Genomic DNA, 25794 nt, shown 5'->3' with positions numbered 1-25794 from the left:
CTCACACAACACTTCTCTCTCTCTCTCTCTCTCTCTCTCTCGCTGATTCACTCACACACACTAACTGACGATCCCATACTGAATATATTCTGCATCACATGTACATGGGATGTAATCTCCTTGATTAAAACAGTGGAGGCAATGGCACACTCACACTTTTCTTTATTTTTATTTTTAAACCTCACTGCACTGTTTTCACATTATGAAATTATTACAAAACTGCACGGCAGATCGGGGACACGGGGTTTATATCTCGTAACTAGTTTTCGGCAAAAATTTCAATTGCCTAAATGCTTGTTTTAGAAATTTTGATTTTTATTGGAAAATTCTATCTTTGCTGATTTGACCAGTGTTAATTTATTCCTATTTTTGTAAGTAGCTAACCAATAATAATAATAATAATTCTGTCTTAATTTACTTTCCTGTGTTAAAAAAAAAATATTACTTTCTTGTTCTTTGTCTTGACCTTATAATGAAAGTAATTCGGGTTCAATGTTGTTGTGTGTTCTGCAGATGTGAGGAATTTATACAGTTATAAATACTTTATATAAGTTCCAATAAAACAAAAGTCTGTTTAACACAGCATGATCCAGAGCATTTTTATTATGATGCCGCATAAACTCTCTGTGTAAAATATATTGAAAAATAATGCAAAAAAAAATATGTATACAGACATTAGCTGATTTGGAAAAAAATGTTTTCCAATTTTCATAATTTGTTACATAATCTCATCTCACTACGGTGGCCGAGAGGGCTCAATGCGCTGCAACTTCAGAAAACACATGCAAATAGAAAAAGCACCAGCAAATCAAGAAAACATCTTCATCTATTTGACAACACACGCGCAGCAAATGCTCTCAACACAACCAAATAAAGAAACGCACTGAAAATACCCAGAACACAGGAAAATAAAAAACGCACTGCAAATGCTCACAACATAACACAAGTGCATTTTTCAGTGTTGTGAGCATTTGCAGTGTGTTTTGTCAAATTAATGAAGTTGTTTACCGGTAATTAATTTGTAGGTGCTTCATTTATTTGCACCGTGTTGAGCTCTTGTGGACACCGTACATCGCTCTATTTACTATCCAAAATTAGTTTAACATAAAAAGTACAAACAGATGTTGATACTAACCATTTAATGCCACAGCAGTCGCTCAAAAGATGCATCACAGATTTGTCCATTCTGACAAGCCTGCAAATATTATACACAAATACTAAAATGCAACAAACCATTTAATCATAGGATAGCTACTAAATAGGCTTCTGAACTTTTATAAGAAAGAAGAAACACTTTCCATTTCTTCTTCATTTGTTGTTGACATCAAAACATCCATCAAAATCTGTTCTAGTTTGTAATTAGAAAAAAGGCAGCTTTGCTTGCTGTCATAAAGGCCAAGTAAAAGAGTCAAGATGCCAATTTCAATTCCCAACCATTTTATTGTCATCCATTTGAATTATGAGTCAGTAAACGACTGGCACAAAGAATATTCTTCAAAAATCACACATAAACCTCATACATACTTGCACACACAGACATTCAAACACAGGTTAATATGCACACCTTGGCTCAGTATAGAAAAACTGATGTGGAAGAACAAACCGTACCTTCTTGTACCCAAAGCACAACATGAACCATGATATTCATACAACATCTCAAGTGTCAATGGATGTAAACATCAACATTCCTTCATCATTACAGTTTTCACAATTACGTTTAGTAACACACAATCACACGCAAGCATCCCTGATACTTGGAAATGGGTTTTGTGACCATTTATTCAAACACATCGTCCTTCTGGTGCTCTGTACGTGAAATACCCTACAACGCTCAGATGATCTGTTCTGTAGCCAGATCTAGCCATCAAATAAATAAAACAATGTCAATAAAAGAAAATAACAGATTAAACTGTCGAGCTTTAAAACATGAGGCTCAACTCGAATCTATTGCTAGATATAGAGATGTAATGACACAAGTCCATAACACTGTCAGAGGCACTTTTCAGAATACTGCACTGATTTTAGCATTGAGTACTACAGTGCTTGCATGTGTCAAGTGACCTTTCTGATATAACAGCTTAATTTAACAATGCAGAAAATACATCTCATGACCAAAATAGTTCGGCATGCAAAGTGTTGTGGCTCATCAGAGAGCAAGATCTTCAACCTCTTGTTCAAATGTGTGCCAGTGACATCCACTACAAAACTCATATGTTGCCGATGGATACTCGGATATGCAGAGGAAATCAAACCATTTCACATATTTTCTGAAAAGCTTGAATATTTTCATAAAACTGACTGTAAAAATACTTAACTTCCCCGAAAGAAGTGCATCAAAACAAAACTGCGGTGCCTAGTGCATAGAGAAAGAACAAAATAAATATATATGTGTGTGTGTGTGTGTGTTGACCCACAAGCACTCGCTATCTCAGTTTAGTATCAACCGTTTCCATACTAAGTTCAATTTGGTTGAACAAAGAAGGTTGTAAACAAAGATTTATACATAAAGAAGCAATAAAAGTTTATTTTTTTTGTTGTTTTTTTTCGCTTGGAACATTCATTACTAAAACGCTAATCTTTTTGATTTATGTGAACAGATTCGTGATTTGGGTCCAAGGCAGTTTGCTGTTTGCACTGAATGATGTAATAAGACCAGGAAAATGAACGTGGTAGTTTACTTCAAAGACAGAGGTAGATGACCATTATTTCGGATGGCTTACAGTACATTAATGAACTTCATATGTCAGTGTGTGCTTGGAGGGAGAGGTGATCGTGACATGCTGTTCTTGAACGTCATTCAATCTGAGCCAACAAAGCACGGGCTCTTTAATAAAAGAACACTGAGCTGGAGAATATATCTGGAACATGATGGAATGCCAGCAGTTAAAACGTCTCGATAATGGCTTTCTCTGAGTGAGGAAGACACAAAAATAAAAAGAACACATGTTAATAAATGCAAAACCAAAGACAGCTCTTCTTGGCCGTGTGATCAAGTGATTGGCTCCTCACACATCATGGCGAGCGAATACTCTGATTGGCTGGTCTGTTTCTCAGTCATTCCACTGCCTTACCAGATGGGTTTGGAGAGATGCGTTCACTACGTGATCTTCTCATGCTGGATTTGATAGTAGCTTGCCTGAGTGAGGAAGAGGAAGAGTTACTGTCACACTGTGCTTATTTGCATATTCATGAGATGAATGGCTGAGTAGATGACAACACAATGTGTGTACCATCTGTCAAAATGTTATCACGTAATTCTTTATCATTCCAATTAATGCGTTAGACATTTGTAACCGTTTCTCTTAGTGGTAAACACATCACATAAAAGTTCCTGTGACTATACAAAACAAATAAATACTTAATACTGATATTTAAAGCAATTAATATTTAATAAGATTAGCACTGAGGCAGTTTATGTTTGGCTGTCTATTACTATCTTTTATATTCTAAACTGTGATCAAATTTACCAATGTCTGACAAATTTTTATATATTAAATTTTGCTAATTTGTCTGCATTTTAACACTGCATTGTTTCACATCTGCAGCAAGGTTTAAAAGAAAAAACCCTTATGAAAAACCCTTGAACTGTTGACTATACCTTGAGTGTGGTGAACATGATGCCATGCTCTCCGTGTTGTACACATGGATCCATTAGGTCTTCGATGAGGCTGACCTCTGACCCCAGATTCCTTATCCTGGAGAGAACAACAGCTATGTCAACTAAAACATGCCTTTTTAACAAAGTGTTATTTTCTGTGCTGAAGCGTATGCAGAAAAAAAGAAACTGGATGTCTAAAGGAACACGTCCTCTCTATCTAAGACTACATTTAAGCCTAGTATGTATATCTGACTTGGGAGATCTGATCATAATTAGTGAGCCAAGAAACATCTTCATGTTTCCACATAGTAGCACAACTGTTTTTAACATTATAATATTAAGAAATGTTTCTTCAGCACCAAATTAGTATATTAGAATGATTTCTGAAGGATCATGTGACACTGAAGACTGGAGTAATGATGCTGACAATTCAGCTTTGCATCACACAAATATGTTACTTTTTACTATATATTCAAATGAAAAATGGTCATTTTAAATTGTAATAATGTGGAATATCAGTACAGTTTTAACAATATTTTTTGATATAGTGATTTACAACATTTTTGAGATATATAAATACCAAACTTTTGAAAGGTAGTGTACAATCATGCTCCAAAAACCATGACCTTAGAAACCTTGTGATCTCATCCCTACCGTGCACGCAAAACAACGAAGAGGAAGACAGGAAAAAGGTCATCCATAGACCACAAGAAATCCTGTTTCAGAAGTGCGAGTACTTCCTGGGTAATCTCCTCGAAGGTCAGTTGGATGACCTGAAGCTTGTCTGAGGGGGTAAAAGTTGTGCTGCCAAAATAAAAAGAGAAACAACCTTAAAAACTATTTACCAGAGAAAAATGACAAACTTTATTAGCTAAAATTTTTTATAAATCTCTAACCTTATTTGCTGTAAAGTCTCAACTGCTGAGGCAAAACAGGCGTCCTTAGTGCTTGAGAGAACCTACACATCCCCAAAATACCTCCATGAGTATTGCTTCATTTTTCAAAGTCTTATTTCCGGTAACATAATGTAATATAATGAGAGCTTTAATAAACTTGGACTTTTTAAAAGAAACTTAAGGGCTGTTCACACAGAATGCATTTTTCAATTACAATGCACTACTTCTCATTGTTTATCTATCTAAATGTATACGAGTGCTACATTTTTAAGACACCGTGTTAAGTTAAAAGAATTTCAACATTCAGCACCGCTCATCAATGTCAGTTCCGAAGCTGTGGACCAATCAGAACCCTGGAGACGGGCAAACATTGTGAGCTTTTAATAACAGAAGCAAGTTGACATGGCGGATGAGGCATACTGTGTTCTTTAAAGACATTCCTGAGCGCGGCGTCTCATGTTTTTAGATGCATTCTGTGTGAACGGCCCTTTAGAGTCTCCCTAGAGTCACATATAACTACCTCTTGTTTTTCTCCATGTACTGTGACAGTCACAGGCCAGAATTTCCTATGAAAACAGGTATTAGTTGCAGTAGGATGCATGGATCCCTAGAGGATAATAAAATCTACTGTATGTATTTCTCTGTGTAGCTGTGTGTTTGACTCACTGTTGCACCCCGAGGAAGGCGAGCAGCGCCAGGTCTGGTTGTTTGTTGAGTCGGAGCACACACTCCCAGTACACATCATCCTCCTTCTCTTTCTCTAGAGCATAGAGAGTGAAGAGAGGAGGATAGAGACGAGGCAACAGCACCGGCAGGAGGAGAGCAGAGCTGCTAACCACACACCTGCCATGCACACACACACACACACACACACACGAAGACAAAGCATCAGGTAACTGGTAAAAATTATGTGCTGAGGACGGCTGGAAAAAGCACAGGAAAATCAGTCTGAATTTATAAGAAAAATTTATAACAACAAAAAGTTGGTCACAATTTTGACGTTTTATCTCATCATTTTCTTTTTGTATTTCATAATTAGGATTTAGTATTTCATTATTTCAACTTCTCATCATTACTTAAATTCATAATTTTGTCAATTTAAACCTTTTATCCCATAATGTCGTGATTATGGTTTCTGAGATTTTTTTGTCGAATGTGCCAGAATTAGGCTTCTAAAGGTTTGCACCCATCAAGTTTCAATTAAAAAGCAAAAATAATCAAATCAGTAAAGTACTTTTAATTTGATAAATTCTCAAAAAAATAGGCATTACCTAATGGTGACTGAATATATAAACATATTTGTATTTAATTTCAAGTAACAACAACAATAAAAACTCTAAATGCGATATAAACAATTACAGTTGTAGAAAATAAAATTACCATATTTTTCGGACTATAAGTCGCACCTGAGTGTAAGTCGCATCAGTCCAAAAATACGTCATGATGAGGAAAAAAACATATATAAGTCGCACTGGACTATAAGTCGCATTTATTTAGAACCAAGAGAAAACATTACCGTCTACAACCGTGAGAGGGCGCTCTATGTTTTCAGTGGTAGACTACAGGAGCACTGAGCATAGATCGCCCTCTGCCGGCTGTAGACGGTAATGTTTTCTCTTGGTTCATGTTTCTTAGTTCATTTCTCTCGGTTCATGTCAAATTAATTTTGATAAGTCGCACCTGATTATAAGTCGCAGGACCAGCCAAACTATGAAAAAAAGTGCGACTTTTAAAAAGTGGTACTCGTTCTGTAATATCAGAGTTTGGTCAAACCAACCACCTCCGGTGTGCTATGTATTATTTTACTCGTTTACTCATCTTACGTACCCAGGTTTAGGAGACTCCAGCTGCTTCCCAGCAGGGTCTGAACTGCCCTTCTCTTTAGGAGGGTCAGCTAGTGAACCTCCTTCCTCTGGCAGATCAGGAAAGAGGAATCTAAACACAACCACATAAATCAATTTTCATGGAAACTTCTTTTAAAACAAAATTCGTCATCAGTCTGACTGACACATTTACCTGACAAGCTGGAAGATGCGGCTGAGATAGGACTTGATCTCATTGACAGCCTGGGGCAGTAATCTGCGGTTGGCCCCAACACCAACGTACGTCATACGGTACACCGAAACCAATGTCTCCACCAGCCGACCCAGAGGATGCAGTGGGGTATCACATGCCTGCGGTCAAACATCAGGGGTCAAGGACTTCTAGTGGAAAATCATCAGATAACTGAACTACCAGAAGGGGCAAATTATGACATCACGCAATGCATACCTTGACAAGGTAGCGGCGGATTTTGTGATGCACCTCTAACGTCACAGGACCCACATGCTGAGGAATGAACTCGAGACTCTCCAGCGTTTTGTGTTGAGAGCGACTCAGTAACTCTGGACTGAAACACACACATTCAGTTTATACTTCATACATTTAACAATACACACCTGATACTCATGTTCCATAGGTTTTCCTCCAAGAATATAAACATATTTTATTTACAGTTACATTAATTTGTTATAAATAATTAGGTTTTGTGTAAAAAAATAAATCATGTTCCGGTAAATCATTATTATTGCAGTAAAAGTCATAATTATAAGATTTAAAAAACTATGATTATGAGATAAAATACAAGTATAAATTGTAACAAAAAATTTTTTTACTGAATAAAAAACATTTTTTATATTTTATTTCTGTTAATTACTCTTATGTTGAGTTGTAAAAAGCATTTCACAGCATTAAGATTTTTTTTCTCGAAAATAGGACCTTTTATTTCATAATTTAGACCTTTTATCTCATACATTTTTATTTTTAGAATTATGACACTTTTTTTTAAGTAGAAATTCCAACAAAAAATTTGATTAATCATAATTATGACATTTCATAATTATAATTCAGTATTCATAATTTTGACTTTATTAATTAATAATACAAAAAATATTTAGCCCAATTGGCCTTCCATATGTTTTTAAACCTATCAACTTACAAATAATTTTTTTTTCTTCTTGATGAAGTACTACTATATCGGTTCACAAGATTATCTGAAACAGGCATTTGCTCATTGTGATTTAAAATATAAATGATTTTGGGGTTTTTCTGTGATATGAACAATTACAGATGTATAACACTACTCATACTGTAATTTCAGAGTTTGGTCAAACCCAGCCCTAGTATGATATGTTATATTTTTCAGCTTACTAGAGCACCGAATTGTTGGCTAACTAATGTCAGACTCTGCTGGAATCATATGTTAGTGTCAGGGGAGTTTTTACATTTATTCATTTAGCTGACTTACAATTGCTATATATGTCAGAGGTCGCACACCTCTGGAGCAACTAGGGGTTAAGTGTCTTGCTCAGGGACACATTGGGGCCTAACAATGGATTCGAACCCAGGTCTCTCACACCAAAGGCATGTGTCTTATCCACTGCGCTAACACCACACCATTTTTCATGCAATAGTAAACAATGAGGCACAGTCAGGCTTTGTGTGTTTAAGTGTACCTGTCTCTCTGCTGTCTCATGTTAGCAGTGAGTGCTACGGCGATGTTGTCCCATGCTGTAGTGGTTTGTCCCTGTCCGGGAGAATCACACCCTAGCCTGTTCCAGCACTCCAAAAACACGGCCTTCCACTTTTCTTCAGAGTGAACTGCTAACCTGCCCAGCTTACTGCAATCGCACAAACACATCGGCTCCCCATCAACATTGATAATGCTGCTTCAAATTGAACTGTGCTACAGAGATCAACACACACTCTTACACTGCACGAGTCTTCTCCTTGTCTGAGTCGTAGAGGCTGGGTTTGTAGTAGGATCCTGACATCTTCAGTCCGCTTCCCCAGACTCCACTAAAAGAGCCTTCAATGTAGTCTCCATTCGGCATGGTCAACACACCCTGCAGAAAGAGAAAAACAAAAAAGCATTTTTTCATTTTAATACATTTTAAAATATAATTTATTTCCATGATGGCAAATCAGATTTTTCAGTAGCCAGAAATTTTTAAAAAGCATTATTTGAAATAGACATTTTAAGTGTATTAATTGTCAGTACTGATCATTGTAATGTGCCCTTGCTGAAAAAAGTTGTAGCTTCTTTATAAAAAACAAAAGAACAAAAAAAACATTCACCTTTCCGTTTAGAGTCCAGTCTTCTGAAAACTCTCCTTCAAATGTGGTGTCATCCTCAGAGAGTAACAACCCATTTCCCTTTGAGAGAAACAATTAACAAGATCAAATTAAAAATCTTTAGTACTTTAGTATGTGTGTGTGTCAGGTTTAGTCATTTTTGTATAATCAAATGCACCTCAAAACGTGTCGAGACAAAAGGTAAAGAAAAAAGCAGCTACTTTTTCCTTTCTTCAGTTTGTTTCAAAAATATAATTTGAATAAAACCTTGTATCCATAAATTTTTTATTTTGTAGTAACCGTTTTATAAAAGCAATAAAGCACAAGAGGTCATGATATATCGTGAATAAAGTCATAATATGCATGGTGTCTCGTACCTTCACTTCTAAAAATATGTGCATGTCAATCTCACCATCATTTTATTGTTGCTGAAAGCACCTTCATAGTACAGGCTGAACTGTGTAACAACAACTCCGTTCCCCTGACGCTGATCATCCAGCCACATGCCCATGTACTTCTCTCCTCTGACATAAAAAAAAAAAAAAAAAAAAAAAAAAACTTTAGTACTTCACATGCACTTACAATATATAAAACACATTTCAACTCAAGGCACAGAAGTGCCGCAATCATTTTGTGAATCTGCACACCTGGTGATGTCATCAAACACTCCATAGCCAGATTTTTTGTCATTCTGCCACTGTCCAATGAAGACACTGGGAGAGGTGGAATTCAGCTTCCCACTACGCAACATCCCGTGACCATGACGCATGTTATCTTGGAAAAAACCCTCATATATTTCACCAGAGGCATATCTGAACACACACACACACTTTTAGTTTTATGACATCGAATCACATCTGCAAACAACAGTTAAAAATGTTTGGGGTCAGTAAGATTTTATTTTTTTTATTCCTCTTGCAATCTCAGTGAAAACTAGAGGTGTGCTGCCCGTTAAATAAGTTTTGTCATATAATTAAAGAAATTAGTACCAGGAACCGGAATAACACCAATAGCCTGGAGGTAGTGTATCTGTAGTGTTCTCTAATTCTGATCAGAGTTATTTTTCAAATATCTCATTTAAGTTTTTTATACTGTGCTTCAGATTTCAATTTATTTATGAAATACTCCTGTCCGGTTAACTTTAAATAGGACAAAGCAGTGACCTTAAAATTGAGTTGGTTATTTGGTTTTTAAATTTTGTTCTCCACTCTACATACAAAAAAAATAATATGCCAAAGTAAAAACACTACCACAAACCTGAATGTTCCAAAGCCGTGCATCTTGCCATCCTTCCACTGCCCTTGGTAATGATCACAGCTGCTCAGGTTTTTGTTAGGCACAACGTAATCTCCAAAACTACAAATGAATTAAGAGACGTCAGCATAATAATCAAAAAATAAATAAAAAAGAGAGTTATCACTTACCCATCTTCAAGGCCGTTCTTGAATGTCCCTGTGTATATTCGTCCATCGGGCCATTTGACCACGCCCCTAGAACACAGACATAGCCAATCATCAACTCCCATTAGTTTTAAGAAGACTTACACACCCACAATTCCCTCTCTAATGACCTACCGCCCATTAGGTTTCCCTGAGACCCATCGGCCCTCATAAACGGCCTCCTTGAGCCGACTGTCTTTGTAGAATGTGTATGTTGCTGTTCGTGAAATGGGCGGATCTGCTCTCTGTGTCACCCCTGTAGAAGGAGGCATCCCATCATGCCCCAGTCCACTAAGCGCTTGCTCCACCGCTTGGTTTATAGAACGCAGCCACTTCGCCTTAGGATCAGAACATCACCGTTTAACCAACTATACAGGTTTCTGTAAATATTCATTTTGTAAATAATTAATTCAGGTCTACCTTTTCAGCTGGGGACGAGGCCAGCAGAGTGAAGCTCTCTTCAGGTGAAGTCACTTTCAAACCATATCTGCAGAGAACCATACAAACCTCATAACTTTTCATAACACTTGATAATTATATAAAGCTAATAAACATGACTGGCACACTCACATCCCGGTGTTTTCCTCAGATATAGGCTCCACCCACAATGTAGCCAATGGGAAGACGTGATGAGTGGAAAACTAAGAGGGGTTGAAAAAGAAATGCATCTAATGCAAGAATGGCATACGGAAAATAAATGCATGAGGATTGTACACAATTCTGTGCACTCCAGATTAATGATGCACAATATATCAGTACCATCAGTTATCTGCAGACAGGAGATGTATTGATGTATTTACTGCCAATTTTGATTCATTTGCTTAATTAAAAAAATAAAAAACCTTACTGATTTCAAACACTGAATGGTAGTGTATGCTATGATGCCTAAAAGTACTGCATTTAGACTAAACAGAATTTAATTGATAACAATGATGGTGAAAATCTTGTTGCCATTCATTATTTGTCAAAAAGACACAAGCGCATCTCAAGCATGAACCAAATGTCAATTGGTTTACAGTTTTTGTAGGTATGTTTTTTTTTTCCTAAGAGCACATTAGGATGGGAAAGGGATAATGCTGATGAAAGAAAAGACAGACACATACACGCACTGTAAAAAATATCAAGGAAAAACAACAGGGAGGAAAACAATGATTTATCATCTCAAATACTCACTTGCACATTCACTACGACGAGACTCCGCATTAAACAGAACCACTACTGTTCAACATAAAACCATCCGGCACAACATGCCCCTCACTACAGCCAGGTACATTTATGCATATGTGCTATAACATTTCTTTTACAAAGGGTTTGCAAGCAGGAAGCCTTGGAATGTACCCAACCAGATGTACTGTCATCTTACTTCGGTTTTAAGAAACACTACATTTCGGAAAAGGTAGAGTCTAAAATTAAGCATTACAGGAATTTCTGCCAAAAACTAGAAGTTTAAAGTTCGAGCTATAACAGATATTATGTGATTTTAATTGATGACATTCTTTAAAGGAATATTCAGAGTTAAATACAACTTCAAATCTCTTGACAGCATCTGTGGCCACTGAAAATCACTTTGACACATCCATCAGTTTATCCACTAATGCATTTCAAATTAAAGCATATGCAGAGATTGCACAGTAAAACAAACAAATGAAAACATGAATGTCACACTGATGCAAAAGTATAATAACATCATGTAACTGATGTGACTATGAGTAAAGTACTTTTCAGGGAAGCAAACATTTACTCCGGAATTAATAAGGTAAGAAAAAAAATTAAAAACTTGCCAAGACAACTTTTTTTCAATTTAAATCAGTTTAACTTGATGTACTAAAACAGTTAAAATGGAAATTAAAAAAAAATAAACACAAAATTTATCTAAAATAAAATACAAATAAATATTCATAAAACCAATAATAGTATTTCAATTATACTGAATGTCACTGATTAGCATTAACATTTTGTCTTGGTTTTTACTGTAAGATGTGTCTAAATTATTTTCTGGATTAACCCTGTAGGGTCCGCTGTTGTATTACAACATCAGTTTTAGCACGACTAAAATAAAGCTGCTCCTGTGTGTGTTTTTTCTCTCGAAGACCACATTTACACAACTAACAGGACCTATTCTTCAGTCTTGCAATGCTATTAGATGCTGGATTTTAAACATAGGCCTGTTTACCTGTCTGTGAACTCACACAACCTGCAAACTTCCTTTGAAGCACATCATGGTGTTTTACTGGACTGGGTAAATCTAGATTCAAGTAAGCAAAATGCCTAAAATATTTATTTTTTCCATGATTGGTAATAAGTCTAGATTATAAAGATATTAAGGTATTGTTGAATGCATGTTAGATTTTGACCTTATTATGTCAGTGTAATTTTACAACACTGGGTTAAAGGGGTAGCTAAATTTTCCTGTGCACCTTGGATGAATTGTGCTTCTCACTTGTTCCATGGGGAAATTAATTTAACCATAGAATATTCCTTTAACAGCAGCACTGGACAAACAAAACACTACAGCTGTAGGGTGCATCCTTGGGCACTAGGGGACAGTATGCTATGGAGGAAACTCTTCAGTCAAACAGCCCATACTTACAAGATTCTTATAGGGGACCATGCCCTACCAAAACAAAGATAAACATCACTAAAACATCAGTCATTGGAAACAGATTGTTAGTTTGGCCCTGTAAGCAAATAACAAAAACTGAAATGAAAGCACTATGTAAAGAAAGAAGGATGAGATCAACAGAAAAGGCAGAGAAAAGGTGATACTGAAATTAAATGAGAAGTATATAGAAAAGAGCAAACCTGTGCATGAACCAGCGCATCGTTGAAAAGCATAAACCAGTTGACGGAAAAACGTCCTGCGTTCTGAAGAGTCAAAGCCTTATTACTGCTCTCACAGATCAGCCGGCGAGACGGTTTACGAAGAGAGTCCTGAAAGAAGAGGAGAACTCTTGATTAACAGTCACCCACATTCTAGCTCTCTTCCACAAGTGCACCGAAATAAAATCATGAGCTCAGCAGGAAGAGCACCTGGCAGTCTGGACTGCATTAAACGGACTGGCATTTGACAGGTAAAGTGCTTTTAAGGGCCTGACCGCAACAAGGTAACTCACGGTCATCTTTCCAGGAAAGCTCTTCCAGAAGTGGAGCGTGTACTCAGCTTCCTTCCTCCTCCTCTTCAGATGAAGAGCCATGGATTCATATTTTGAGCTGGCATCTTGCAGTTTCTGATAATCCACAGAACTCTGTCACAAAGATACAAGTGTACTGAGTGAAAATCAGTGGGCAATACAGCCAATCCTGTTATTACAAAATTACAAACACACACACAGCAGCATAATTTGAAATCACCAGTTTAAAGCATTCAATTAACACGGACCGACCAACACACAGAGAACACGTGATCCCGTTGGATAAAATGCACAATTCAGAATAAACAAATAAAGATTTGTTTAAATTCTATAAATGGAAATTTGCTTAATGCTGACGACAAACAAGAAAGTATTATAATGCTTGCCTTTATATTACTAATAGGCCTAATATAATGCAATCGTTATAATACTTTTTGTACATTAATTCCTTTGTTTAACCGTTCTAATCTGATTATTAGACAGACTTCTATTCTCATTAGACAAAACTTTCATGACGATGACAAGCAAGAGAGAGAGTGTGAGCACTGTGCGTGCTCAGTCTCTGTTGCTCTCAGCGCCGTCAAAATAAAAGTCCCGCATTGAACACATCGGCCAAGCAGAAAAACTTATCGGCTAATGCCGATATTTTTCCAAATATCAGCCAATAAATCGGCCTTGGTGATACATTGGTCAACCACTAATCATTTTAAAACGGTACATTGTGTTCTATAAAAATAAAAATAAAAAATGGACAAAACATGAAGTGTTGCTGTGTTTCTATTGAATACCCACCACCTCGTAGCAGGTAGCCAGTTTGAGCAGCAGTCGTCCGTATTCATGCAGGTGTTTTATGGGCAGGTAAAAGAGATGTGCCAGAACATCCGCCAAGGGCAAACCCTCTTCAGAACATTCAGACAACTTCTGTACAACCTCGGCCCCTTTGCCAAACACATCACTTCGAACAGAGTCAGACAGGGAGTCTCAATATACATGCTAATATAATTCAGTCTGTAATTATGTAAATATGAACACTGCATGAGCAATGGCAAATCATTTCCATTACTCTAGAGTTTTGCAGCAAGTGTGGCATCCTAGGACAGCAAAGTCCTAGGAAAGCATTTGGAACAGGGTCTAACACAGACATATACTACTTACTGACAAGGTTTGACAAGGGCTTGAAATCCTCCCATGACTAAGAGATCACCAACTGCAGAACAGTACCTTTATGACACAATTAGAAGAATAATTAGAAGGAAAATGAGTATGAGTAATATATATATATATACACTTATTCTAAATGACTGTATAGAGATTGCAGCCATGAATAGAAATGTCTGGTTAATGAAATGAATGTATTGATAGCACAGTTACAATAATCTGATTTTAAGATTAACTGTGTTCATCTAGTATCTGGCTCTTTCTATCAGTGGGCAAGTTGATGAACACTGAATAAGCATTGGTATTCAAACATGGCTGATTATTAAATCTGTTTATGACTGTGACATCGTAATCATAACCATTTTTAAATGACTCATTTTCCAGTTTTGTTCCAATAAATGGCCTAGATGGACTGGGTGGGAAAGTTTTGCATTGGTAACTTTAGAATACGTCTACACTGTAACTTAAAAACACTTATTTTCAGCATGGAGTAAGGAACAACAACCAACATCTCTTAATCCATCCGCTGAGCTCATCACCAAAGTAACCACGTCATTCTTTAATTGTGCGTGTGCTGAATACTTACTCAGAATATGTGTCCAGGAACAGATGTGCATCATCTAGAATAACAAGACCTCGGATATCACGTGAACGCCGCAGGAAAGAGGTTAGAGAGGCCGAGGTTTGACCAGTGAGCTGAGACAGCCGACCCAATCGTCTAATCAGATTCTGCAGAAGTCCTCCAGAGGACAGACCGAGGGCGGAGCTTAGGGAATCTAAAAGCCCCCCCCAAAAAAAGAATTAAATAAAAAAAAAAAAAATACTGATGATATGACAAATAAAAATCCTAAAAAATGAATCAGACAAACAGGACAGTCATCATTATATTATATTATATTATATTATATTATATTATATTATATTATATTATATTATATTATATTATATTATATTATATTATATTATATTATATTATATTATATTATATTATATTATATTATATTATATTATATTATATTATATATTTTGTTTAGATTTTTTGAGTAAATATATATATATATATATAAAATTTGTATAACTTGCATTCACTTTAATTTTAGTCACTATATTTTTTTTTTGTCAATTTTATATTTCTATATAGTATTGACTATGCTATATAAAGTGTGTGTGTGTGTGTGTGTGTGTGTGTGTGTGTGTGTGTGTGTGTGTACATGTACCTGTATATACACACACACACGTATGCATGCATGTACGAGTATACTACATACTATATAGTATTTATTGATTTTTATTAATTAGGTTTTACTTTATTTAGTTTTAGTTATTTTATTATTTAAACTATAAAAAAATTAGAAATGTTACCTTGGCAACTAGGTAAAAATATTATTATTTTTTTTTAAAATATTTATTTCTAATATTTATTTAATTGTAGTTAACATTCATTTTATTTCAATTAACAATTTTTTTTATGGTTTTAGTTTGTTTCAGTTAACAATAACCTAACATGTTGCATACATTAAGGAACTTTAATTGATTCAGCTGTTTCTCTTCCACTAGTCTTGCCACTGAATTACACCGTACTTGTGCAGCTCGTGCAGGGCTATAATGGAGATATGCTAAAGTCTAAATCGTACCAAACAACAAATCATCACACACACTGGCATACCCAGTTTGAGCAGAGGCTGGAGCAGAAGACTACTGATATTGCTGAGTTTGCAGTAATATTTCCTCACTGCGGCCGCCAGCTCATGCAGACTGGCAATAAAACCCATTACATTACAATCCGTCAGCGCCGCACATCTCTGTCCTCCTGCGCACACACTGCTTACATAGCCCAACTACCACAAACACACACAATGAAAAGAGTCAGAACAAGTCATGGAAATAACAGCATCAGGATTCAGAGCACAGTAGAATTCAAATTGATTTATTCTATACAATATAAAATGATGATGACAAAGTCTTGCTCACATTCATACAAAAGGGCAGAAGCACCGGTTGCTGTGTGTACTCTCCTGTCTGCTCCTCTTCCTCAGTCTGCTCCATCACTTCCTTCACCTGCTGGCCACTGTAGTACAGGATTGGCTGGATACAATCTCCATCAGCCAATAAGAGTGTGTGTTGTTGCCCCGCCCCAATATCCCACACACGAATCCCATCTGACAGCTGTGCAAAGACAAAAGAGGACAAACAAAGCAAACCTGTCATGAATCAGTGTGTTGTCAACACTACTTTGGGCAATAGCTAGGGCCTTAACCCACTAAACACTGGAACACAAATGACTCGATTTACTTTTACATGATTCTGTGACTGCACATTAAATGTCACTGGTATATCAATAACATCACAAACAATATCCTATTGATATGAATCGTTTTGTTTATCATGCTTTTTCTTTGTAGATGATATTAGTGCCATCATAATTAAATTAAAATTTTCCTAAACTTTTTAAAAGATTTCAAAAGGCAGGGAATTGTATTCTCCCTCTTGTGATATTTTTTTCTGTTTTATGTGCATGTGTGCACACCTTGGCTAAGTGAGGAAGGGTGGTGGGGGTTTCCATGTGTCCCAGCTGTCCAGAAGTGTTGCAGCCCCAGGAGAAGACCTGCCATACACACACACACACACACACACACAAATTACAGGAGGATTACACTAATACAGTGCTCAAGCCACGGGTATGCAGGTGAAATGTGTCACCTGTGATTGGGCGGTCAGGGCGAGAGAGTGATGAGCACCTGCAGCCACTCTCAACACCTCTTTACCATTCAGACTCTTTACACAGACGGGCTGCGGTCTGAAAAGAAAGAGAAAGAAATCACCACATCACGTTCCTCTGTGATGCATCTAATGTGTCTGTCCACATTTTAGCAGTGCACTTTATATTTTAAAGCCCTGGAATCTTATGTAATTTATGAGTTATTAGTTAAGACTGAGCTGCTCTCTTGTCGCTCTGCTGATGGGAGGATTCTGACCTGGGAAGGAGGTCTCCATGTCCAAGTTGCCCTTCCTGGCCATGTCCCCAGCTCCACACTTCTGTCTGCAAAGGCGGCAGGTGGGCATCGGCCTCAGGAATGCCTCCTGGAGTGAGCGGGATGGCCCGTGCACGGTGGCGGCTCGTTCTCCGCAAAAGACGTGGAGACACTGAGAGCGGCAACAAAAAGAAAACAAATTCTAAAACGTTTGGAACATCAATAACCGGAGGAAGAACACAATCCACATCCAAGCTAACCAAAATGATAGATCATGAGAAACTGTAACTCAGGGCAGTTTGTTCCTCAGTGATTATGCATTAGTTCAGTTCTGCTATATAAACACAAACAAACAGCTTAGGGGAAATTCACATAAATCATTTAACAGCACAGACGCAGACCCAAAGATTTGGCCAACTCAAATTCTACTCCCCGCAAAACACACACACACAAACATGTACAAACACAGTATGGCCAGGTGCACACACAAACAAAAAAAGACACACTGCTGCCGCGCTGAGTTCTGTTCCAGCCCAACTGGGGTCCATCTGTTTCATAGGTGGGGCTGAGGAGATGAGAAAAGGTGTGTGTGTGTGTGTGTGTGTGTGTGTGTGTGTGTGTTTGTGTGTGTGTGTGTGTGTGCTGCAGGTAGCTGGCCACCATTGTCTTCTCTAGCATGTGCATCAGCCTTCAGCGGATTTATGAACTCAGACAAACACACCAGGCTGAGGTATCCTGGAGTCTCATGAGCAGAGAGACCTTAAAAAGTCCTTGCATTACAATTTCTAATTCAGCAAACTAAATGTAAATCACTTTTAACACATGCAAAGCACTAGAGCAGAAATTTTCTGACACCTCTAGAGACTTGAACTTGTTTTAATTAGGGTTATTAAAAGGGTGGTAATGTAATCATGTATCATGTATTAAATACAACCTGCTTGTCAACACATGACTTACATTCATATTTCTCCCCAAACACAAGCAGAAAAATAAGAAATTGTATTTTGAATTAATAAAATGAAGCAGGATTTTTTTTTGAGGATTTTTCATTGGGACATTATTTTCTTGACAATTATGCACAAGTTAAATTGCTGTCATATGAAAAAATACGATTCTCAAAAAAAGTATTAAGTGCTGCACATGCTCATACTTTTAATTTGTATACTTTTTAGTTGGCCGAGATTTCTAAAAATCCTTTCTTTGTATTGGTCTTAAGTTATATATATATAAACATTTAGTAACATTTACTTTACCATTAAAAATTTAGGTTGGTAAGATTTTATGTTTTTTGAAAGTCTCTAATGCTCACTAATTATTTGTTTATAAATACAGCGAAATATTTTGCTTACACCTTATTTTAAGTTGTCCTTCTTACAGAGTTATTATACAATTAAGTACTGAGTAATATTACTATACTTACTTTACTACACTTACTGTTAGGGTTAGGATGAGGGTTTGGTTTAGAGTTAGTTGCATGTAATTAGGCATCATTTACTGTTATTACTATGGTTAGTACATGTAACATGTAACAAGAACACCGTAAAATAATGTGTTGCCAAAATTTCTGTTCTTACTAACCACAGACTTTAAATGGTAATGTAAATCGCAAGATATTTTATTCAATTTCAAGTAAGTGCTATGCTTCCTTTCATTTATTCTAATTTCAATTAAAATATTTTTTGTATTATTTCTTACAGTATAACTGTTTTTAATATAATGACCACTGACAATGAGAATTACAAAAACTACTGCAAAAATAAAAAAACCTAAAGTGATAAAAAGTAACGTGCAGACACATTACAGTAAGCAAAATGTGCTTTAGTGTCAAGAAAATAATCACAAAGCAGTAAGATTAATTGTACAAAAATAAGCTTAATTTCTTTTATGCAAATTTTTTTCAATTGATTTTGAGCTGAAGTTTAGACGTGTCTGTGAGTTTCACCCATGAAACTACTTCTAATGAAACATTTTTTAGAAATGCAACTACATAAAAATACCTTGAGTTTTTGCCTTGGACTCCAACGACTCCTCCAGCTCAAACTCTGCATTATCTGTAACCATGGCAACAGTAATATATTGGAAACCTATCCACAAGTGCCATGGGCAGAAATGTGAAGAGCAATGGCAAAACAACCTATGCCACTGAAAAACATATTACTGCAAGTTAAAATTGGCCAGGCAGCGATTTGCAGGGTATTTACTTTGAACTGAATGAACTAAGTCTTAACACACTGCACAGGATTATGATTAAACTTCCCATATTCAGCTAATAAAAGAATAGATTCATAGCAATCATTCCTCTGGTTCTTATGTGTCTAAATGGCAGAACAGACTCTCTACACTCAGACCATTTTCTTTAAATATTTATGAAATTTGTTACAAAAGGGAATGAAGTTGTTAGTTATTCATAGCCTCTGCAGGAGAAACACCAAGCATGCAATGAGCTGATGAATGAGAGAGATGCCCATCGACATGCCCATGCAGACTTACGGAGACGACACACTGGGTGTAAGAGAAGGAGAGCGTGTGTACCCTGAGAGAGCAGGCCGGGCAGGGACAGGCGACGGCTGAGCTCCGCCTCCTCCTCTCGGATGTCCCCCAGGCTGGAGCTTTTCTTCCCCTGCATGGGCTCCTCCTGACGCAGTCGCTCCTCTACTCGGTCTCCTGGAACCTGGAGCACAAACAATTTAGTCCAACGCATCATAGCTAGATTACAATTTCACAGTTTCTTCCCAATAAAAGTGGCAACACATCAAATAAAGGGTTGATGTTTAAGGAGATGGAACAAACTTGTAAACATACAGTATAAAAACTCGAAAACACACTTACCCAGTAACCAATCACCTTTCTCAGAGAAAGAGCTTCGTATGTGGATGCTACACGTTCCCCCACTGCAGAGGCACAGGATACCACCAAGTTGTTAAACGCGGAGCCCATTGGAGTCACAGACTGGGCGACTGGGATCAGGGGGTCAGAGGTGAAACAATCAGCACAGTCACTGGAGAGCTGTAATAGGAAAGATATGAGATCTTGAATTGTGCATTAGAAGCAATTAAACAGTTTGATTTATGATTGCTTGGAAGAGTCAACTAGTTGGATAGTGATGGCAGGTTAGTGATTTTAACTTAATAAAAATCTAGGTATTTTTAACTATAATATTTGTTACAAGTGAAATTAAATTAAATTAAATTAAATATAGACATATACATACACTTCTGTTCAAAAGCGTGGGGGTCAGTAAGGTTTTTTTTGTTTGGTTTTTTCATCATACTTTTATTTTGTGAAAATTGATTAAATATTTAGTATAAATAAATTTACCAAAAAATAACTAAATAAATAAATTAGTCCTGTAAATGCTATGAGTAAATTTATGCATCTTAGCAGCATACACTGTCATTCAGAGTTTGGGGTCAATAAGATTTTTATTTTTATTTTTTTTTGTTTATGCAAAAACGCATTCAATTGATTAAAATGAGAGTAAAGTCATTTTTAATGTTACAAAAGCTGTTGTTTGGATCTTTAAAAAAATTAAATGACAATGAAAAAAAAATTATAATTGTTTCCACAAAAATATTTAGCAGCAAAATTGTTTTAAACTTGGATATTAAAGGGACAGTGAGTAGGAATTACTCCCATCTAGTGGTGAAATTGTATTTTGCATTCAAACTAATTTTGCTCTCCAGCGCCTCGCTTTTTCAAATGCGCGTTGCATCTACGGTAGGCGATATGTACCAAAAAGCTTTGACGGGATGTCTTCTAATAGCACTTCGTCGAGTTTTCCTTCGGGTGAACAGGTGTGTTATTTCAAACAAACTGCAACATGACAACTAACAAACGAATGTTACAGTATGAATTACTGACTGTGGAAAACATGAAATATTGTAATTAGTAGTTATGTCTTCTTTATTCGTTATATTTTTTGAATTATGTGCATTGTTAGATATAAAAAAAATATTATAATATAGATTGTAACACTGACTTACCTATCGAGAAGAAAACAGGCCACTTCAGCATCTCTTTTGAAATCTTTATCCAGCATTAGCTCTTTCCACCTAGAAAAAGCTTCCCTGACATTAACTCTTGTTTTCTGTAATCTACGGTCACGTTTCCTTTTACGTTCTATTTTTGACTGTTTTGGCAACGATGTTTTCTTCTCCTGTGGCGCGGCATATGTATGGTCCATAATAAGAATGCAATCCAGACTTTTAAACTTGCCGGTGCAGTTTCAAGCGCCTCTCACTGCTCTGCACCTGCGTTTCTGGCTCTGACCGAAAACGCGTTGTGGAAACGCGTTGGCTTAGTACTTTTTGTCCCTCTCTGCTATCATAGTTTTGCAAGATGGCGGAACTACATGGAAGCCTCCGTCGACCTACCCGTCCCATGTATATAAAGATAATAAATTCTTCATTTACAAGGATTAGTTTAAACATTGGCATAGGTATTTGTACACCATTGAGGGCATATTTATGAAAAAAAATATTGATTTTAGATAATAAAATACCTAAAAAGTTACTTATTGTCACTTTAAGAACAGAACCAAATCACCATATTATGATTTCTGAAGGATCGTGTGACACCGAAAATTTGAATAGTGACTACTGAGAATTCAGCTTTGGAATAAATCACATATTGTAATAATATTTCACAATATTACCATTTTTACTGTAATTGTGATCAAATAATTGCAGCCTTGGTGAGCAGAAGAGACTTCTTACCCTCCCTAAATTTCTGAATTTTATTGTAGATATAGATACTATATACAATAGATACACTAATAATTTATTAATTTATTTAGTATTAATAATTGTATTATTGGTCAATAATCGGCCACAACATGAAACTATTTACCAGCTTATAGGTATCAGGCTAAATTTTAATTCTGGTACGGGTTTAATACACAATTCATTTTGATCAAAATGATCACACTATTTTCCACAGTAAAAAAACTCATTTTAAATATATAGAAAGTTTTTGTATATAAATTCCCCCAAAATGGTGCTCATATATCAACTTAATGATGGTTGGAAGTTGTGTCTGAGACTAACCTGAGCCGGATGAAGTGTACTGGGAGTCTTGGTGGTGTGCTCTGCCTGGGCATGATCACAAAGTCTTTTTAGGTAGGCCTTCACTGCCTGCTCATCAGGATATGGGGAGGACTTCCCTCCTGTGGCTCTACAGCTGCCCGGCTCAGAAATGCTGGTCTCTGAGGCTTCGACACAAACCTCTCCATTTGTGGGCGGAGCTTCAGGCTCCTCTGAGTGTTCTATGGCTGGTTCTACAGGTTCTTGGCTAGATGCAGGAACCTCAGTTTGTGGTTCAGAGGCAGGTTTGCTCTCAGTAGGTGTTGTAGATTCAGGGTTAGCTATAGAAGTGGGTGATTTTGGGATCTGAGTTGACATGGATGGAACAGGTTCTGTAGGTGAGCTCTTGCCTTGCTTAAACCTTAAACTCTGATCTGGGCTGCCCTCAAATGCAGATGTGGTCTCACCACTGTCCAGCTCAACACCTACCGGACAGTGATGGCCATCAGAGATAATAACATGGTCCTCTTTGTCTGTCATAGTGTACAGCATCTGATGACACTGACCGCACTTGTCTTGAGGGAGTTTCCGAGGCTCCTGCGGAGGGGGGAGACAGCACACCACAGCCAGGCTGTGAGTGGCTCCACAGGCCACCTGCAACACGTGCCTTCCAGCCAGGTGCTCTACCTTCTGGGGCTTCCAGACGGGAAACGTTGAAGTGTTCAAGCCCAGCTGGCACCCGCTTCCCCAAGCCCAGACCTCATGCTTTCCTGAAAGAGCCAGGGTGTGCTGATCCCCACAAGCCACCTCCAGGATCTTCACCGTCTGAGGGGGCGTGGCCTCAGGGTCGAGCACACCCACAGGGGTGGGATTAGGGATAACAGAGAGTCCCGATAGGCCACACTGCCCGTGAGTGTTTTCTCCCCACATGTGCATGCCTCCATCTTCTGTCACGACTCCACTGTGGGCGGAGCCAGCAGCCACAAAAACAACACGTTGTTCACTAAGAGCCGCCTCCAAAACAGGCTCAGTCACTACTGATGATGTTTGGTTCTGTTTCCATGGCAGCTCGCCAAAGCTGTAGACTTGTCCCCCTAAATATAGTATATAAATGATTACATTTCTGGATTGCAATATTAATGAAAAATGTATGAGAATCAATAATCAATAGTCTTTTCACAACCTTCACAATTGGTGCCAGCTAGGAGAACTTCCAAGTGGGCCACAGGATGACTTAAAATTATTTCAATTAATTATATTAATTTAATATAACTTATTTAAATTCTAAAAACACACAAAATCCATCACTGGGTTTCAATTGGTGACATGGATTTGTTTATTGCGAGCATACGCTGCAGTTTTGTAATCTACCATCTTAAATGCTTGAATGTTTCAAAGTCAGGTGGATTCTGATTGGCTGTCCAAGTTTTTATCATTCATCAACTGAAAAAATAATCAAACTGAAAGTCACTGCAACAATATCGTTCCTCTATGTAACAATTATTATAGTTGTGTTGATGAGTTCCTTATCTCACAGAATTAGAGCAATTATTAAAATTTTGTGGTAGTCATCGTTCTTGGTGTGAAGGGGCCTTTAGCCGATATGGGGCAGTCTTAAGAGTCATAAAGTTTGAAAATCACTGGGAACATGAAGCATTTTCAACAGTGCTCTTGTGAAACAAATATTCAACAACACAAAAGAAAAAAGTTTTTTTTATCAGGACGTGGAGGCTGCAGGTCACATTCACCCTTGAGAACACCCCCAATTTTAATGATACCTTTATTAAAAAAAAAAAAAAAAATTGTTAGGAAAGTTTGCCAAAAAATTAAATGCAAGCCTACAGTATATGACTTCTGTATAACCCATACAAAGTCAATAGGGTCTAAAACAAACCTAGACACCAATGAATATCACTGCATGATTAATCAATGAGTATTTATTTATGGGGTTAAACTATCGTGTTAAACTACTATTACTTAAAGGCTTGTCATGGCTGAATAAGTCAGCTTGGCAAGGCGTTTCAAAGGCAGATCATGCTATTACATTTTGATAAAAGATCATAAAAAAAACATTTGTTCTTTGCAATCCATAACTTGCTAACAATAAGACCACATAAATAGTCTATTTTGATGTTGACTTTAACCTGTTAAGAAAGTGCTCATCAAATATAAAGAAAAAAAATATTTGCATTTTGCAGAGGGTCGGGCAGCCAAATTTGCATGTGTATCCAGTGTAAATAATAAATGTGTTACCCTCAACTAGTAGAACCCCATGTCTAGCTCCCAGGGCAGCCTGGAGAACCGGCCGCGAGAGAAGAATCCTCTCCGGTGTGGTGCTGTAGGAGTATCCCATCCACGTGTGGAGAAGTCCTCTCTCTCCAGAACCATCCTCCTCACCACAACTAGAAGCGAAGTGATGAATACACTTTCAGAAAAATCATAAGACAAAAAACTAAGAAGTGTACAAACGCTGCATTGTTCTAAACTGAACACCCTCACCTTATCTGCTTCTCCATCTCTAAGCATTGCCCATATCACAGCAGTTGTGTTTGTCACTGTGGACGATTGCCCTGTAAGAACACACAAGTGATGTATGATTTCACATGTTGGATGACAACAAAGTTTTCGACAATGACTTGTATGTTTAAACTAATTTTCTAATGTTTCATAAAATTAGTCAGAATGTGACTGAGCAAATTCTGAGCATTTCTGTACCTAGGCTATATTTCTTGTCAAATAAGTAAATGAAATATTTTTGAATCCAGAATTTGAGCCAAGCACAGAATCCTGAGAGTGTAAACACACATGTACACACACTGGTCAGGGTCAAAGGTGACGCAGAGCTGTGATGAAATCAGTTGAACTAGTAAACACACAACAGCAGATCAAGAACAGTTACTGTTTAATAAATACTCAAAACGAACATTAACAGTTTATTTTCTAAATTACTTAAAACACAAGCTGTCAAGCATGTTTATATAGTCATAAATAAAAGTCATGCATTTAAGCAAAAGGAAAACACAGCAAATATGGAATTAATGTTACATCCCCTCGGGATCATGTTAAATAACTCATGAATTAAAAATACCACTGTAAAGCCATAATACAGTCTCTAGAAGACATAAATATTTATATTTTTCATTCTATTCGCTGATTTAACATCACTCAAGCTAATAAATATGGTGCTTCGTTCATTCTTACCCCGATTTGTCAGATTGAAGATCTCTGATGGAAGCGAATGACTCTTGGCTTAATATAGCTTGTCAGCTTTTAAAACAGTTGACCAGAGAAGTAAAATAAGCCGGTGAGAAGAAGAGACCCAGCAGAGCGAAGCTCGTGATGATTTTGATGATGACAATCGGGTGTGTTGTTGTTGTGGTGCTGTTGCGAGTGCTTCAGCGGACGGAGAAGCAGCAGGGACAAACAGCTCCGAGTATTTAGGCTTTCGCTTTTTCTACTAGGTTCG

At 37.1% G+C, this 25794-nt stretch overlaps 1 protein-coding gene across 7 annotated transcripts; it reads right to left on the bottom strand.

The window, feature by feature from the left end:
• Positions 1–1420: 1420 nt before the first annotated feature.
• LOC128016168 (alsin) lies at positions 1421–25755 on the bottom strand. Of its 7 annotated transcripts, none has more exons than XM_052600610.1 (38): positions 25530–25725; positions 25044–25191; positions 24828–24898; positions 24582–24730; positions 22353–23422; positions 20137–20313; positions 19840–19978; positions 19305–19358; positions 17311–17479; positions 17036–17132; positions 16863–16940; positions 16307–16501; positions 16002–16173; positions 14922–15111; positions 14333–14398; positions 13970–14132; positions 13160–13291; positions 12849–12977; positions 12637–12660; positions 10617–10687; positions 10467–10533; positions 10182–10384; positions 10032–10097; positions 9865–9963; positions 9255–9419; positions 9020–9131; positions 8611–8688; positions 8245–8378; positions 7989–8153; positions 6766–6883; positions 6511–6668; positions 6322–6429; positions 5161–5337; positions 5015–5060; positions 4495–4556; positions 4253–4402; positions 3599–3695; positions 1421–3136 (listed from the first exon to the last, which is right to left on the bottom strand). In XM_052600610.1, the coding sequence occupies exons 3-38, from the start codon at positions 24842–24844 to the stop codon at positions 3098–3100; spliced, it is 5136 nt and encodes a 1711-aa protein (XP_052456570.1). In that variant the 5' UTR covers positions 24845–24898; positions 25044–25191; positions 25530–25725; the 3' UTR covers positions 1421–3097. The 7 variants fall into 7 exon arrangements, with proteins under 7 accessions (XP_052456570.1, XP_052456569.1, XP_052456572.1 ...); XM_052600609.1 differs by lacking the exon at positions 25044–25191 and having other exon boundaries at positions 1421–2909; positions 3072–3136; XM_052600612.1 differs by lacking the exons at positions 12637–12660; positions 25044–25191 and having other exon boundaries at positions 1421–2909; positions 3072–3136; positions 25530–25755.
• Positions 25756–25794: the final 39 nt, after the last annotated feature.

The sequence above is a fragment of the Carassius gibelio genome, chromosome A6 (assembly GCF_023724105.1).
Source record: "Carassius gibelio isolate Cgi1373 ecotype wild population from Czech Republic chromosome A6, carGib1.2-hapl.c, whole genome shotgun sequence".
NCBI classification, from domain to species: Eukaryota; Metazoa; Chordata; class Actinopteri; order Cypriniformes; family Cyprinidae; genus Carassius; species Carassius gibelio.
Note: the sequence above shows the minus strand (reverse complement) of the source record. Positions and strands in the feature narration are given on the sequence as shown.

What these genes read in the sequence shown, in the direction of transcription:
- LOC128016168 (XM_052600610.1), bottom strand. An exon ending in CCCTTCCTCACTTAGCCAAG is followed by an intron (nt 16,502 to 16,862) that starts GTGTGCACACAT and finishes GTCTTTGCACAG; the next exon opens with CTGTCAGATGGGATTCGTGT. An exon ending in TCAGCAACAATAAAATGATG is followed by an intron (nt 8,689 to 9,019) that starts GTGAGATTGACA and finishes TTTCTCTCAAAG; the next exon opens with GGAAATGGGTTGTTACTCTC.